Source organism: Chroicocephalus ridibundus, chromosome 18, assembly GCF_963924245.1.
Source record: "Chroicocephalus ridibundus chromosome 18, bChrRid1.1, whole genome shotgun sequence".
NCBI lineage: Eukaryota > Metazoa > Chordata > Aves > Charadriiformes > Laridae > Chroicocephalus > Chroicocephalus ridibundus.
In genome coordinates this window covers 692,648-709,181 of record NC_086301.1, presented here as the reverse complement: position 1 = coordinate 709,181, position 16,534 = coordinate 692,648, and the positions used below count along the sequence as shown (strand labels likewise).

At 56.9% G+C, this 16,534-nt stretch overlaps 1 protein-coding gene across 8 annotated transcripts in view; it reads left to right on the top strand.

Annotated features, from left to right (window-relative positions):
* The first annotated feature begins 390 nt into the window (after positions 1-390).
* CADM1 (cell adhesion molecule 1) overlaps positions 391-16,534 on the top strand; it is a 150,949-nt gene continuing 134,805 nt past the window's right edge. For all 8 annotated transcript variants that reach the window (XM_063355422.1, XM_063355421.1, XM_063355418.1 and 5 more), the window contains exon 1: positions 391-550. In XM_063355422.1, the coding sequence (XP_063211492.1) occupies positions 445-550 (106 nt within the window). In that variant the 5' untranslated portion in view covers positions 391-444. The remainder of the gene's footprint in view (positions 551-16,534) is intronic.

Here is a 16,534-nt window from a genome sequence, read left to right as displayed (position 1 = left end):
GGACGCGGACCCCCGGGGGGGCGGACGCTGGGGGGGGCTGCCGTGGGCCAGGCGCCGAGCGTCTGACGCGCGCCTCCTCCCCGCCTGTCGCCCCGTCGGCAGGAGTCGCGATAGATGGCCGCGGGAAACGTGGGGCTTTGTGGGTGGTTGTTTTTCAAATTTTGTTGTTTTTCTGCTGAAGCGCGGCCTGTCCCCCGCGCCGCTGCTCGCCGGGGGGGCGGTGGCCCCCCTCCCTCGGCCACAATGTGGGTATCGCACACCCCCCGGGCGTCCCCGCCGCGCCCCTGCGCCCCGCGCCGCGCCGGGCACTTTACCCCCGGCCCCTAGCGCGGAGGTGGGCGTGTCCTGAGCGTGGCCCCGCCCCCCCCGCCGCGCTGACGCGCGCGCATCTCATTATCGTCGCGCGCGGCGGCGGGCGCGGGCAGAGGCGAGCAGGTGCCGGCGATGGCGGGTCGCGCCCAGCCCAGCGGCCCCGCGGGCAGCGGCGGCGCCCGCGGCCTCCTCCCGCTCCTCCTGCTGCTGCTCTCCGCCGCCGCCATCATCCCCAGAGGTACGAGCCGCCCGTGCCCCGCCCGCGGGGGGGCGCCCCGTAGCCGCGGCGCGGACCCCCGGGGGGCTGGAGGGAGTGTTGCGGGGGGGGGGAAGGCGGGCGATGCAGGAGGGCCGGGGCTCCCTCCCGCCGCCCCCCAGCCCCGCTGGTCCCGGGAAGCATCGCGGGGGCCGGGGCGCGGCGAGCCCGGGGCGAGCGGGCGGCGGGGAGCGGCGGCGGGCTCAGCCGCGCGTGTCGGGGCGGCCGGTTGCCATGGAAGCGGCTTCTCCCCGCTGCCCGCGGGCTCATCAGCCGGCCTCCCAATTAAAAAGTAATTACTGTGCGCGCCCCCTCCCTCTCCCCCCCCCACCTCCCACCCCCCGGTGTTTTCTTGCGCGGCGGCGGCGGGGGGACGCGGGGCCGGGGGGGGGGGGGGGGCGATGCGGGAGCGGGGATGCTGCGCCGCTGCCCGCCGTCGCGGGGAACCTGTTGGAATCCGAGTGCAACTTGCCCGGCGGTTCCGCCGCCTCCCTCCCCCGGTGGCCAACGGGCGCCTCCAGCCCCGGCGGCGAGCGCCCGGCTCGGGGGCTCGGGACGGAGCGGGCGATCGTTGGCCGTGAGCCTCCTCCCGGGGGAAGCCGCGGGGCGGGAGCCCGGGCGCCGGCGCGGTGGGGCGATGCGCGGCCACCTCCGCACCCCGGAGCCCTGGGCGAGTGACCCCCTCCGGGGTAGAGCCGCCCCGGCGGGCTCGCCCGGCTCCTGCGCCAAGCCCGGACCGCGCCGCTGCCTGCCGGCTGGGGTGACCCGTCCCTCCCGAACGCCACTTTGTATTTGCAGTGTGTCACCGGGGAGGCACAGCGCTCCATTGACTGGCTCGCGCGGCCGGAGGAGCGAGCATTATTTGCCCGGGCCGTTTTGGGAAGAACAAGGGGGCCATTGAGCCGTGTGTTGAATTTCGCTAATAGGGAAAGGGGGGATAAAGGCGCAGGCAGCCCGGCCGAACAAAGAGCTTTATTCACAGGCGTGCTGTACATGCTTTCCCCGGTCTTCCCTACTGGCCTTTCTGGTGGGATGCTGGTGGGGGGAAGCCGGTGACATTTTTCAGCGCGCTCTCCCTCTGCGAGGGATCGGCGTCCCCCCAGCGGGGCCGGGGGCTGCTGCCCGGAGGCCGGCTCCCACGGCGGGGATGGCTCCGTCTCTTCACGGCGCCTTCGCCCCGGTTCGGGAGCCCGAAAGGTGTCTGTTCCCGAGCCCGACAGCCCTGCCAGGGGAGCCAGGAGCGATGGCAGGAAGCCACCGGGGTCGGCTCTGGCCACCGCGAGGCGGGGAAACGCTCGTGTCGCCTCGGAACGACTGCTCTGCGCCGAGCAGCAGGCACCCAGATGTTTGTGTAGTTACCGCGCTCCCTCCCAGCTCTTCGGCCGCTTCCTCGCAAGGTGCTTTTTGTGGAATTTACGCTTGGCGTAGCTCGAGGCGGGGTGAATCGCCCACCGGCGCGACCCGCAGACCCTGTCACTTACAGACGCCCAGATTTAAAATAAAAGCCCCGTTGCGGAAGAGCCGCCGTCATTCTTTGTTGTGCTGTCTGACTCCTGGTACCTCGCCTCTATTTTCCAACCCTTTCCTGGAGGAGCGGTTTTTGATTCACGGCTGGTAATACTGTAGGGTAAGCCTGTTAATCGCCGCCCAGCTAACGGGCAGAACGACGCGGTGTAGACGAGCCAAGCGGCTGAAGAGAAACAAAAGCAGGGTTGGATGCTGAATTAAAGCGGCTGTGCCCGACCTCTGCAGTCCGGGTTTTCCAACGGCGAAAAGCACCACGCAGCGTGAACTGGGATTGCGACGCTGGTAGTAGAAGATAACTGTCTTGTGGCTTTGGTGCTCGGTCGTGAATCACAGGATAAAATCCTAGACCTCCTGCTTTAATGCTTTTTAGACGAGATTTCCATAAGGCCGAAGAACTCAAATTTTTTTGTGGTTTTTCCCCCTGTTTCCCCCCGCCTTTCTAAAGCCATCGATTTGCTAGCTCCCGTCGCCTCCAAGAGAAGATGAGGGTTGTGGCGGTAGCGCCTGGCGGTGGTGGCAGGGTGCTGTTGTGGCGTCTCCCGTGGGGTTGCCACTCGAGGCAGCGTCGCTGCCAGGGCCATGCCGCTGCTGTGGTGGCACCCCGCGGTCCGGAGTGCCCTTTGGAGCCGGTGGCGGTGGTTTTAAGCCGGGATCATGGGAACGGCGAGGGGCAATGGCTGTTTAAACCGAGCTGGGAACTGGAGATGAAGCTGTGTGTTTCTGCGGCGCCTCTTCATCTGCTGGCAACGCTTTACAGTTAATCACCCTTCACAACCCCCCTGCGAAGCCGGGGCAGAGCCGAGGAAGGATTTCGGCTGATTTTGAGAGGCAGCCAGCGCTGGGGTGGAAGGCAGCATCTGTCTAACGGTGCAGAGCAGCGTCGCCCGCCACTTTAGAAAGAATAACTTTCCACGGAAGCTGCGGGAGGTGTTTAGGGATGGTGCCGGCATCGGGATGCGACGTGGCCAAGGCACAGGGGGGCGAGGGGCTGGATGAGGGGTGGTGGGGGCTTGAGGTCTCCCCACCACCAGCAGCAGACGAGCACCATATGCTGGGGAAAGGCCCCCCCGAAGGCAGCGAGCGCTCCCACCGAGGCTGTCAGTACGGAGCGAGTTTCCGCGGAGCTTTGGTACACGGGCACGGGAAGGGAAGGCTTCTCGTCGGCAGCGCCTTCGCTCGGGCTGGGCGTTGAACAATGCGAGGGTCGCGTTCCCCGTGCGAGGCGCCCGCCGGTGGAGCGCTGCGGGGAAGGGGCTGGTGAATAAAGCGATCCATCTGGGTTGCAGCTTGGGCTCATTTGTCTTGCGCGTCGGCAGCGGAGCGCAGGTTTGTAAGCATGGCAATCTGGCCGGGAAGGCGCTGCCAAGGAAGCTCCCGCCGGCCCGGGGGTGGGAAGGCTGGGAAGCGGCTCGGCTCCACGCACGCCCTGCACGGAGGGGGGGCTGGCAGCGCCTTCGGCGGGACGGACACCGGCACCCTGCAATCCCGCCGGGATGCCCCTTGCTACCGGCGGCTGCCGCTTGCCTGGCGGAGGTGGCCGTGCCGGGGGGGCTGGAGCAGGGACGCTCCCCCGGGAGCCCCAGCCTTATCAGCGGCTGCTGCAACGATGCTGCCGCGCCGTTCGCTTTGTTTGTCTTTCGCTCTCCGTGCAAATAAAGCCGTCTTTGTCACCGCACAGCCCTGCCTGGGTGACCCTGGGTGGCGTGGGGCGATGACATGGGGACGTGGTCCCTGCCCTACGGCGGGACTGGAAGTGGGTCAGCTCTTTAACCCTGCCCCTGCCCGAGGCCAGCCGGGATAAAACCCGTGTTTCAGGCTGGATGTGTTTGCAGTGACCATTTAAACGCTCCGAAGGCTGTGTTTGCTCAAAGGAAAAAAAAAAAAAAAAAAAGCTTTCCGATATTGCATGTAGGCAGATTTTTCTGGATGTTTCTCTTTAATCTCTCGAAAAGCTGGCATTATTGTCATACTTTTAAAAGGGGCTTTGGCAACCTGTACCTCTTCCGTTTTTGGGTAGCATCTGGCAGTACTTCTGGCTGGAGTGCAGGGGCTCCCTGTATCCAGAAAGCGGAGTTGTGCTCCGTGGCTCACGGAAATCAGGATTTCGGCAGGCTCCGCAGGCTGGAATCCGGCCAGTAAGTAAATACTTCTGCGGTGCTTTAAGAGCACAAGCAAAGCTGGACACGCAATCTGTATCTCTTCTCAGAAATTGGATGCTATGTGGGGGGAGGAAGAAAAGTAAGAAAAAAAAAAAAAAAAAAAAAAGTTGTGTTTGTTTCTCCGGGGAATATTGTGGGCCGTTCTCTGGTGGCGCAAACCCACCAGCGCTAAATAAAGAGGCTCTGTTTGGAAACCTGCAATGAAGGAGAGGGACCCTAGGTGGAATGTTGTAATTATGAGTGGTATGTACTTGTTTAAGTTTCATAAATCAGTTGCCTTCCTGGGGATTTAATTGCAGGCTGCCGCGAGCAGCTGCTGTTGTGGTTAATGGGGAGCTCCACCGCAGAAGGCTTTGAAGGTCGCCCAGCGCCGGCTCGGCCGCTTTGGCGTGCCTGGCTGCGAGGGCAGCCCGCTGGGGAAAAGAGATTTTTTGCCTGTGTGGCAGGCATTTTTTTGGAAGGAAAACGCCACGAGGCTTCAGTGGCGGTTTGGCAATGGAAGCGGGGTGCTTGGAGAGGGGAGCTCGGCGGCCGGGCACGCGTGGGTGCCCCGGAGCTGGCCCGTTGCTCCGCGATGAGCTGGCCTTTGCGGCCGAGCCACGGGCCCGATTTAGATATTCCAGTTTGTAATTTGCGAGTGCAGCGAGAGCCCCGGGCGCGGGCTGGCTCGGCTAACAACCCCCGCCTGCATGGCACTGCTGCCCACCTGCTTTCTCTCAGCCCTTTTTTTGGCCATAATAACAATTTTGCTCCCTCTTCATGTGCTGCTGGAACTCGGTGGTTTTCCTGCTCTGTTGCACGTTGGGTCCTTGCCTTAAGTCGTGGTGTGGCAGCAGAGGCAGATGCTTGGGAGCCCTGCGGAGTGTGCTGTAGGGGGAAACCTGTCTTTCGGGTCGATCCGATTCTCCCGTTCCAAAAATATTTTCGGGATTGATAAAAATACAGGAGGAGCAGCGGCAGTTCTCGTAATCGGTGCTGAGCTCCCACCACGTGCTGGCCCGCTCTCTGGGGTCGGTGCTTTCGTCTTGCATTTAGAACGCTCGGCCGGGTTGTGCCCGGAGCTTTTATTGGCCGGCACGCCTAGTTATTTTAAATCAATGATGTCCCCTCTCAGGGTTGGGCCGGCAGGCTATTTTTACTGTATGGTTTGGTTTTAATTGATTACGTTCTTCTGCGGTTTAAAGAGTTGAGCACTAAAACCATTCTGACCTTACTGAATTCTCAAGGTGAGTCTATTATAAGAGTTGAGACCCCATTAAGATGCCAGTGTAAAGGATCAAAGTGGCACTTAAGCACGTCTCTCTGCTCTGAAATATAAAACTTTTGTGGGCTGTAGCTTAACTGAGAAATCTCTTTCGTCTCGATGTTTTTCGAGTATCTTTTTGTCATGATAAATGCTGGCAGCCTCTCGGTGTTGTCCGTTTGCCGACAGACTCCTGCGTAGGTGCTGCGTTCTGGCAGGTTTGCGGTGGGTTTGGGTTGGTTTTTTTCCTCCTGAAGTAGCGCTGCCTGTTTTTGTGGGTCCTGCCTAGACCCCGTGTCGCTCCCTCCCCTCCTCTCAGCGGCGGCCGCCAGTTGAGTGCAAATACCGAAGAGAAAATAGGCTCGTAGCTGGTAGGTGGTGGCCAGCGCTTTGTATAAGCCAGGTGTATCCTTGGCGGTGGGAAGTAGTTGTGTGAGAACCGTTCTTTCCCTGCCAAGGCCGGCTGGGAAGTTTGCCCTGAGCCGTTGCGTTGCTGGCTTCGTCCTCCAGCAGGACGGCAAAGCCGCGGCGCTGGTGTGGCGTTTTCTGGAGAGCTTGGCTGAGCGCGGAAGCGATGAGGGATGGCGGTCTCTGCCTGCGGGGCAGGGCAGATGCCAAGGGAGCTGTCGGAGCCAGGGATGCCCGCGGGGCCGGCGTCGCCTTCTAAAGTTATACTCGGGTTTGACAAGTGCCGGGGATCCAGAGCCCTGGCTTCAGGTTACGGCGGCGAATGACCTTCCTTGATCTTGTTGTGCCCTTTTTTAGCAGTGTTAGTAAGCGCTGGGATCTGATTTATAATCTCGTCAAAGGTCTGCTTCCAGAGTGGAAATGTCACTGTATTCCCCGAGCCGCCAGCAGGTCTCTCGGGTCGGTCCTCTCTGGGGTGGCCCCTGGCAGCCGTGTCTCCTGTTCCCAGAGACGCACTCACGGCCTGACCCAAACCACGGCTCTGCTGAGCTTGGACCTAAGGTGCCGCAAAATTTGCTGCGGGAACGCGGCTTTTTGTTAGCGCAGTAACGCTATTTATGGGTGTGAGCTCTTCACGGGCAGCATGAGACCAACCTGGGACTTGGCGAGCGTCAACGAGAGCGGTCCGAGAGGCCCCCCAAAGGCTCGTGGGGCCCTTGGTACCACCAGCCTGCCTGACATCTCCCCCCGGAGGTGGGAGCATCCTGCACCCCTCACCCACGGTGTTCCAGTGCTCCGCAGCATGTATCCCTTCTCCGAAGTGTGACAGGGAAGAAAGAAATATCAAGTGGCAAAGTGACGTTCCCCTCCCTCCCCTGCTCCCCCCCGCAGTAATAGAAATACGCGTCGGAGTCTGCGGCATCAAAAGAGAGATCAGAGTAATCGGATCAAGCATGAGAAACTGCTTGTTGCCGCTTTTCTGTTTTTAAATGAGGCTGCCTGGCAGCTTCCCTGGCAGAGCGCTCCGAGTATTGGTGATGCTGAGCGCCGGCGCTGGGCTTGCAGCGAAGCGGGGCTCTGCAAAAATGGGGCTAGAAAGAAAACTTCCTTGGCGCAGCCTGGGCGTTACGTGTCGCCTCTGGGCTAATAGGCGAAAATAAAGGCGTCTCACACCCTCCCGGCCCTTGCTCTGCATCCGAGAAGGGGAACGCTCGTCCCTCACGTATTGCAGAGGGAGCACTCTCACCGTGTGCTTTATCGCAGTAATACTGCTCTGAGACGAGGTCCACGATGCCGGTACATCCTTGACCTCGAGGAGGCACGGCGGCTTTCTGGGAAACCCCGGTGTGGGAAAACTTTGGGGCAAAAGCTGCCCTTTGTCCACTGGGTCGTACGGCTGGGTCAGGCCGGGGGAAGAGCTGCCGCTCCGCTTGGTGGCTCAGCTCCAAAGACTTCTCCTCCTCTTCACGCTGGGTCGTCCCTGCGCCGGCTGGAGGCACGTGAGCGTCCACCCTGGTCCTTGATGTTTGCAGTGTGTTTGCTCAGGCGTTCGGCGTGGATTAGCTCCATTGGTCGAGGTCGGGAGAAGAGCGGCGAGCGGTGTTTGCTGTCCTCGAGCAGAGGGCGATGCCGAGCTTCTGGCTGGACGCTGCAGGTGAGCTGGCTGGAGAGACGCTGGTAGCCTCTTTGACGGCGCTGCTTCAGGTGAGGGGTTTCGTTACGCCGCAGATACCCGTGGATGTGGGGAGGCTGGCGTTGGACAAACCCCAGTCGCATCGGATGCGGAAACCCTACATCGCTCCGTGGAGTTTGGTTCTGAGGTCGGCCAGCCGATTCTGCCTGGTTTCGTTGTAACGAAGACCTGAAATGTTCGCATTTGGAAAGCTGTTGCTGTAGCTTGGCTTGTTTTGGATTTGCCTTCTAAGCTATTTTGCTTGAAAACATGATCTGGGCTATCTGTTTGCGCTCCCGTTACTTGCCTCTTTGATGTCTTTATCCGCATTAGCTAACGTGGACGTCGGCTACGCCATGTAGAAGCAGGGAACTCCTAAGAGTTGCCCCTCCTGCTTTCCCCACTCCGTGTAAAATTAGCTGCCCTTTCCGGCTGCCTTGAGGACAGGCGCTGCCGTGCACCGCCTGAGCTCTTTCTAACGAGAAAGTGCCGCCACCTTTCAGGTGTCAGCAGCTCTTTACAAGCATTCGTGCCCGGATGGCTTTTCCTGCCGTACTCGGGAGAAGGCTTCTGGATAACGTGGCGCGGCGCCGAGATCCCGAGCGATGCCGCCGTCCCTTATCGTTTCCTGGTGACAGCCTGACCGGGCTTCGTGGTGGAAAGCCGGTTGACAACCATGAAACCCGCGACTGCCTGTCACCGAGCGATGTCAGCTTTGTCGAAGGGAGCTCGTGGAGGACGGCTCGGGTTCCTTGGGCCTGTTCGGAGTGAGTTGCTTTTTCAGGACGGGCGGAGGAGGAAGGAAACAACACGAAACCCTGGCGTGCCGCGGTGTCGGGGGGAGTCTAGGTCGGCTTGACCGCAGCCCCGGCTCTCGAGGCAGAGGAAGTTTTTGGCACCCCCATTTTTTACCGTGCTGCGCAGAGTTTGCCCGCTGCTCGACACGAAGAGCTGCGCCGTGTCACTGGGAGAGCGTGCCTGCAGCGTCGCGTACACGACTGCTGTTCTCCACGCCGTCGCGGGTAAGGGCCGTTTTTCCTCCTCCTCCTCGCTCAGCTTCCGCTCTGAAGGCGGCTCCGAAAGAGACATTGCTCATTAACCCAGCGGACAGAACTGCTACAAGTGACTCCCACGCCGAGGTTCTTGAGCCCCGTCCGCATCAACAGCTTCTCGTTCGATTTACAGGTCTTACGCTCTTAATCGTTCCATATAATCTTTACCAGAACGTAGACATTTAATCAACTCTCCCGGAATCCATAACTGCCAGGTATTGCTGCTTCAGCACGTGAAGCGCAGTCGCATCTTTTCCAGTAAGAGCAAAGATTAAAGCGGGATAGATAGGAGATTAACACTGTTCCCTTCGGACACCATCAGGGAAAGGGGGAGAAACTTGTAGGCGAGGAATAAAGAAAATACTCGGCGGCAAATCATTTATTGCTATATAGGAATATATGGAGCCTTGTAAACAGAGGGTTTCTAGCAAAACCGAGATGTAGCTTTGAAATCACTCGGGGAGAATTTCAGATGCACGGTTTTATGATGACTCTCTCCTCCAGGCTCTCTTTGGTAAATTGGATCTCGAGTTTTCAAGTATGTTAACGCAAGAGGGTGTTTGTGGAACGCAGCTCGGGAAGGTGCGTGCGGCATGTCGGATAAAGCTGTCTTTTTTTTGGGGGTGCTTCTTCAGTTTTGTGTTGAGGTCAGGTAGATTTATTGATCTCGTTCCCCTTCGAGATGGGGGAGGTTGTGAGAGCTCCTCTTAAATATGATTTCAGCGTTTTCTGTAGAAGGGCCTTTTTTTAATTCCTTGCAAGAATATTTAGTGGAATACCCTTTGTATTCACAATCAGCTGTTTCTTCCTTTGTGCCACCTCTCCTCGCGACCCACACACCGCCCCCCAAGGATCTGGCTGGTTTGGGTTTCCGTGCGAGGCTGCCGAGGCAGGAGAAAAGGAGGAAAATATAGGTGTCTGTGCTGGTTTTGTTATCTCCTGGAATTAATCCTCAGGGAACGCGTGGCCACACGCCGTGAGATGGTGTTGGTGGAAAAGCATTGCACATCTGGAGGGTAACAGAAACTTGCGGTACGTGCAAATAACAAGCCTTAAAATGGAGCGTCGTTCGTCTTCTGGGCGCTGTTACGGCCTGGAGATTTCCAGGAGGAAACGCCGCAGCCCCCGGGAATGGCCTTTGAGGCGCCTCTGCCCTGGGGTCCCGCGATGGATGGGGCTGGGGCTACGCACGTGGTGCTCATCCTCGCCCCTTCCTACGTGTAAAACCTCTGCTGAGGTAGGGAGGAGCTGAAATGATCCGGCGGTAAATAAAGGAGGATTAGTAGGCTATTTTAAGCCCGGTCGTCTGTCTCGTGTCCTGGGCACAGCCCGGAGGACTCGGGGATGGAGCGGGCGTGCTCTGCCCGTGGGGACCGGGGGGTCTGTCCCCAGAGGGAGGGGGACGCGGCAGACCAGGGGGACGTTGGGGACAAACCGGGTGGGCTGTTCCCCGCCTCTGCTGGGTTTCACCGCCTGAAGAGTGAACCCTGCGCCGCAAACTGAATTCCCTGGGGAAGCCTTGGGAAGCGCGGCTCTTCCCTGCGTTAATGAGGTGCCTTCGGAGCAGCCGAAGGAACCAGCATCCGCTAAAGATGCAATCCAAAACAACGGGAAAGTTTTAATCACTTGGTATTTTTGTCGTGCCAAAAAAATCAAATTACTTACAGCATAACTTTTCTTGGCTCAGCTGATTTATAAACGTCTAGGAAATCGTTTGCCTAAACCTCTGTGGAAGTTGCATTTGAATGAAGCAGCTGAGGAGTAAGTTTCGTCAGTTTAATAAGCATAATAAAACGGTAAATCTCAGGGAGAAAAAAAGCACCTCTGAAATTGGTCTCTTTTCATTTTAAATTGGTTCCTAGGATTTACAAGGAATTCAAAGGCAGATAGAGAGTGAAGAGCTCGGGGTAGGCATTGAAGCCACTTGTCCCTATTTTCCCGGCGGTTGTAGGGACGCTGTGGAAGAGCAGCCGGGCTCTGGGACGGGAATCGCCGCTGGTACGGCACAGGGCAGCAGTTCCGGAGCGCTGTGGGTATTTGTGTCTCACCTTGCGGGATTTCGTATGTTTATTCTCCTCTTGGAGTGGCTTTTTTCAGCCGTCGCTTGTCCGGATTATCAGCATGCAGAGGAGAGCTGCCTTGTATTTACATGATTTAGTTGTAAATATGGTAAGTGTTGATAGATATTGTTGTCATAAGCGCTTACAGTGACTGGACTGATTACTGAATTTCTGCGGTGAGGATCTGTACGAGCCGTGCATGCGAGCAGCATCCCGGGGAAGCGCACACGGAGCTTGTGGCTCCGTGCACGCCGGACCTGGGGTGTGTGGAGGGGGGAATTACCGGGGAAGGGTTGTCTGCCAACAGCTGGGGTGCCCGTGCCGTAGCGAAGGGAAAAGAAAAGGTTCTTGTTCCCTTTTTTTTTTGGGGGGGAGTATGCCAGTATGTAGAATAACTCTTTGGGAATGATATGCGTAGGAGACATCTGTAAGGTTATACATGGGGGGCTCGGGATGTTAATCGTTGCCGCTGGGGCCGAGGGAGCAAATGCCTTATTTGCTACTCGCTTCTTTTTAATTGACTAATACGCTCTGCTTGAACTGCCCTTGTTTAACTGTATCACTTCCCGAACGCTTTACGTACCTCCCTAGATCCCTTGCATCTGCAAACGAATATTTCTAGGAAATGGCTCTCCAAATGCAAAAAGCCTGGATTTGGCAAAATCCGCTCCGGGGGTGAGGATTGCCCGGGGCTCCCCGCTGCCTTCAGGCACAGATCCCCAGCAGCGCCAAGACGGGCTTCTTGCGCGTTTGAGCAACGGAGATGAAAATTTGGGGGTGTAATTTGAAGTTTTAAGGTGATAATGGTTATTACGTTAAAAAAACTTGGTGGTGGTGGAAGCAGGGACTGGGTTCCAGGCGGTGCTGGTGCCTCCTGCCCCGGTGGGTCGGTGTTCCCAGCTCCGGGAGCGGGATGGAAGCCCTGGACCCGCAGGCGGTGGCTCGTCCCGAGCCTGTAAAGCTGCCATGTGCGGGAGATGCCGTCGGTCCACCAGCTGCTTATAATGCACTCGATGCTGAATTTAGGGCACAGATAAAAAGCCTCTTTTCTGCTTTTCTATGTAATGCTAACATTTAAAACCTTATATCTCTCGCTAGGGCTTAGGCTACATGAGCAAAACCCGGGAGTTGTGTCCCAGTTCTTGCGGCGCTGGTTTTTCTCCCCAGCACCGCACGTGTGAAACGAGAAGCAGCACGTCCGTCCCGCCGCCGGCTGGGTGTATCGCTGGGTTTGGAGCCGCTTCCCGGGGAGCATGGACAACTTGGACGGAATCTCTCTTCCCTCCCAGGCAAAAGCTGTCCCCCTGGTGGGAGACGGAGTGGCTTCGTCTGGATTTCTAGCAGAGTTTGGCAGTTTGTTTGCCGTTCAGCCCCTTGATTCAGAAGTGTTTTGCCTTAAGGGGGGACCCCCCCCCCCCCAAAATCTTTGCTCGTGGGGTCGGGAGAGAAGGGGGAGTCGGAACCCCGGGTACTTAGTATGGGCAGTGCAAGCTTTGCAGAGTCACGCGTCCAGATGGATTACATGAGGAACTTGACATCTTGTTTAAAAACAAATCATTCATTATGTAGCAATGCATAATCAAGCATTACAGTTTCATCTCTGGAGGTTCCTTTTTTGGTTGGAATTTTGATAGTTCAGTAATTAAAAGCTGAAAGCTATTACACTGTCTACATGTTGATCAATTGGTAATTAAAAAGTTGATGATAGATACGGTATTTCATGGGACTGGTTTGTTACGATCAGATCTCCTTAGTGTGTTTTGAATGTTGTCATTTAACTTAGCACTTAAGCATTTTTCAATATTCATGGACTATTTTACTTGAATTTTATAAAAGCCTTTAAATTACCACAATTTGCGTAGAGTAATTTGAGATCCTAGCGATCGCGGGATTTTCATGCGATCCAAAAGGTGGTGTTTCTCCCCGTGGACTGCCGTGTGTTCCAGCCCTGCGTCCACGTTCCTCCCCCGGTTCTTGGGCTGCCGTCGGGCGAATGTGCCGCGGCGGATTGCTGCGCCTGGCTCCACCTGCCTGAACCCACGGCAAACACTTACGCGTTCTTAAGGTATGACCCTTGTGGCGGGATTTGTTCCTTGTAGGAGTCGTTCAGCTTTCCTGCCGGCCCCTCCGTCTGGACTTGATGTCAGAGGGCTAATTGGGACAGGAGGGACGCGGGCGCCTGGGGTGGTCCCTGCGGCAGGGGCGTGGGTGGGGACGCTGCAGGAGCGTCACGGCTCAAGCCCAGCCCCGGTGCCATCTCCTCGCCAGGGTGGGCCTCTCAAATGCATGGCTGGGGTTCTCAAGGGTCTTAAGTGGAAGAGCTGTGAAAATATGGCGTAATTCTTGGCTGTGGGGGCGGTGAGCCCCTGGCCCGGGTTGCCCAGAGCGGCTGTGGCTGCCCCATCCCTGGAGGGGTTCAAGGCCAGGTTGGACGGGGCTTGGAGCAGCCTGGGCTGGTGGGAGGTGTCCCTGCCCAGGGCAGGGGGGGTCAGAATGAGATGAGCTTTCAGGTCCCTTCCCACCCAACCCATTCTGTGTTTCTATGGGTTTAAATTGGAGAACGTTGTCAAATTCGTTAGCAAAGGGGCAGATAATCCCGACGAGTACCGTACGGTGGTGCAGGATGAGAATGGCGGGTTGGTAGGACAGCTTGCCCTGCCTGGGCGACTCCTGCTTTTTCCGCTTTGGGTTTCTCTGGGCGATGAATATTTGAAAAGCCTGTAGGTCTGCTGAGCCCCCTGCAGCCGAGGGAAGGTTGGAGATAGGTTTGGTAATACAATCAGCGGTAAAGCAGTGCAAAATGGAGGAAAACTGTGTTGGTAATGGCCTCTGTGATGGAAGATTCATTGCTTGGGGAGTCTAATCGGAGACCAAAATGAAGCCCAAACCTGACACTCTTCAGAGCATAATGCAAGATTTACTGCTCTGCCACACTCCAGAGATTAAAAAAACCAACCACCACCCTCCGAATCACCTTCCTTTGCTTGCAGAGCTTAGGGAAAATCAAGGGCTTTTTTTCTTGAGAGTTAAAAAAAAAAAAAAAAAGGATGGGTTTTGCTCTTTTTTTTTTTTTTTTTCCAAAAGCATGCTGAATCCTCCTTTTTCTGATGGCTACGGCCCTGCTGCTGGCAGGGAAGGGGTGGGTTGGCCTGTCCGGGGTGGTCCTGGTGTGGATGCCGTGCCGGTGCTGGGGGAGCTCGCCCGATGGCTGCTGTCGGGGGTCCGGCCGGGTTGGCCATCCATCCTTGGGGAGCCGTCCCGGGCCGCCTGGCCCCGTGCCCCGCCGGAGCTGCAGCCCTGGCACCAGCTTGCTGGTTTGGCTTGGAAGGAGAGCACCGTTCCACATCCCTGCCAGCCTCATCTACTGGAAAATACCTTCCCGCTGCTTCATCTGGCAATCTCGAATGAGCTTGCAGAGGCGGGCGAGACTTCCCTAACTGGGCACCTGCGAGGATGCCCAATTTGGGTCATCCTTCATGATGCTGCGTCTTCAGCGCCGGGATGCTCCCGAGGGGCTGGAAGGGGAAAGCCCAGAGCTTGGACCCTTCAGAAGGGCGAAATCTCCCCAGCTCCCTCCTCTGCCTGAGCAGCGTCCTTCTGCGCTCCCAGGCGGAGCAGTCTGCGTCCTCCTGATGGTGAGAACGCCTGTGGTGGCTTCCCCCCTCCTCGGGGACATGGCCGGCACGTGGAATGGCCAAGTCCGGCAGGAGATGGAGACGTGACGTCGGGGTTAACGCTGAGGCCTCAGACGCCTTGTGGAAAGCCCCGGGTTTAAGGAGCGCTCTGTCCTTAGACACCTGTTGCTCTGTGACAGCTGGTTCCAGTAATTTGTTTTTATAGGGCAGTTTGTGGTACATGAATGACACGTTGAGTATTTGACTGAGATTTTTAGATTATCTAAAGAATACTTTCTGGTTTACTAATTGGTAGATAATGCTGAGTACATTGATGTTGACATGAGCAAATGGATTTAAAATGATTTCGAAGTGAGCCTCATTAAAAGATGCTCTAATTCAGTCAACAGGAAATGTCAACTGATGTGTCCGTGCGCGCTCAGACCAGGCTGTGGCAGCCTTGGAGTTTTACAGGTCCCTCTTAATTACGGGCAAGCTCACCGCCGCATGCGGCTGTTGGTGAGTCTCGTTAAATTCCGGATGACAAATTCTCCGAGTTGCCTTCGTTAGCCAGCAGTGAGTGTGAAAGCTGAGTAATTAGTGAGCATACAGGGTTCCTTGTGGCCTTTGATGAGCCAGCCTCAACCAGGCGAGGGTGGGGAGACTTCTTGTAATGGGTCTCTTTCCAAAAAATACCGAAGACAAACAAACCCGTTTGTAAATGTTAGGTAGCTGGAAGGTGTGCTCAGGATGCTGTGATGCCCCGTTGGGTTTCCTGAAGTTCTGGGGGCAGGCAGTGGTTTCGGAGGGTTTTCCAAAAGCCATTTTCCCGGGATTTTCCATGAGCCGAGAGGCGAGTTGGCTGCACTGGTCCGGAGCAGCCCTGGTAGAGCTGGGGACGAAGCTCCATGTTGCAGCGCGAGCTGTGGCTGAAGCCGGGTGTGCTGCTTTGCTCATGGAATATTTATGTGTAGCGGTGAGAAAAGGAAGCAGGAACTGTGTAAGAGGGCCAGCTCGCGGTTTTATTTTGCCACGACGCGCAGGGCTTTTGTTGGCGAAGGCGATGGGATCTTCGGAGTAGATTCTGATGAGCAGTGACAGTCCAGAAGCCTCTTGGATTTAATCCTAAGGAAGGAGGTGGATTTCGTTGTCTCCTCAGGTTTGTAATAAATCACTGCAGTACCACAGTACTCCAGGTGCCATTTGCTGTAGACGAAGAGAGATTTTCTTTTTTGGCTCGCCCAGATTAGGATCTGCCTTCTTCGGGCCTTCCATCAAAGAAATTAACTTTTCCCCCTCTCTGTGAAGCTATGAAGGATGTCGCTTTGCTCTCTGGCAAGGACTGTCTGAAGTTGTGAATTCATAAAACTGGATTTGCTTAAATCTCTTGTTTTCATTTCCTCAAGACAAATGGGGAAATTAGTGCATGTGCAGCTCTGGCCCGGCGTTAACCCTTTTGTCTTTCAGGGAAAACGAGCTTCTCTGAAGCTTAGGAAATGAAGGAAAGAATGCTTTGGAGACATGACTAACATATCAAATATGCGCTGTGTTGCATAAACCCATTATGGGTGTAATGTAATGTTCTCTCTAAAGAGATTCATGGCCGTTGGGGGGAGCGAGGAAGCAATCCTTTTCAGTACTTTGGGGCTGGATGGATGTATTTTTAAAGAAAACCGGAGAAACTGAAATATCTCTTCCAGCGTCGTTGTGCTTCCCCGCCGTTGAGTCCCTCTGGTGGCCGCCGCCTGGCCCGCTTCGGGAGGGTGGTCTTCATTCGTGGGTGAGACGCTTGGCTGTGCTAATTGGTTCCATGTGAAGGAAAAGGTTGGCTGTAGCCGTGGTCAGCAGTCTTCAAAGCTGGGAGGCGGAGGAGCAGCGCTCTGCGGGTGGCTGGGAAACGACGGTTCCTTGACAAGCGCAGGACGCCTGTAGGAGCCGTGCTCGGGGCGGGGGTCTCAGCTGTGGCTTTTCCAACTGACTTGAAACACTGTGGGATCGGAAATAAGCTCCTGCGCTCCCTGCACGGTCCGTATCACCCCGTTGCCGAAGCCCGAGGTCCCGCACTGCCAGTGCAGACGCGGCCTCTGCGTCCCGCCTGCCTTGCAGGCAGCGGCGTGTGTCCGTGGCTCGTGACAGCCCTGGTGCTTGCCGAGCTCCTGCCTGCTCCAGAGCGGCAGCGTCCCTGCGCGTGGCAGGGAAAACCTCCCCGACCCAACCGAGAGTGCGGTAAT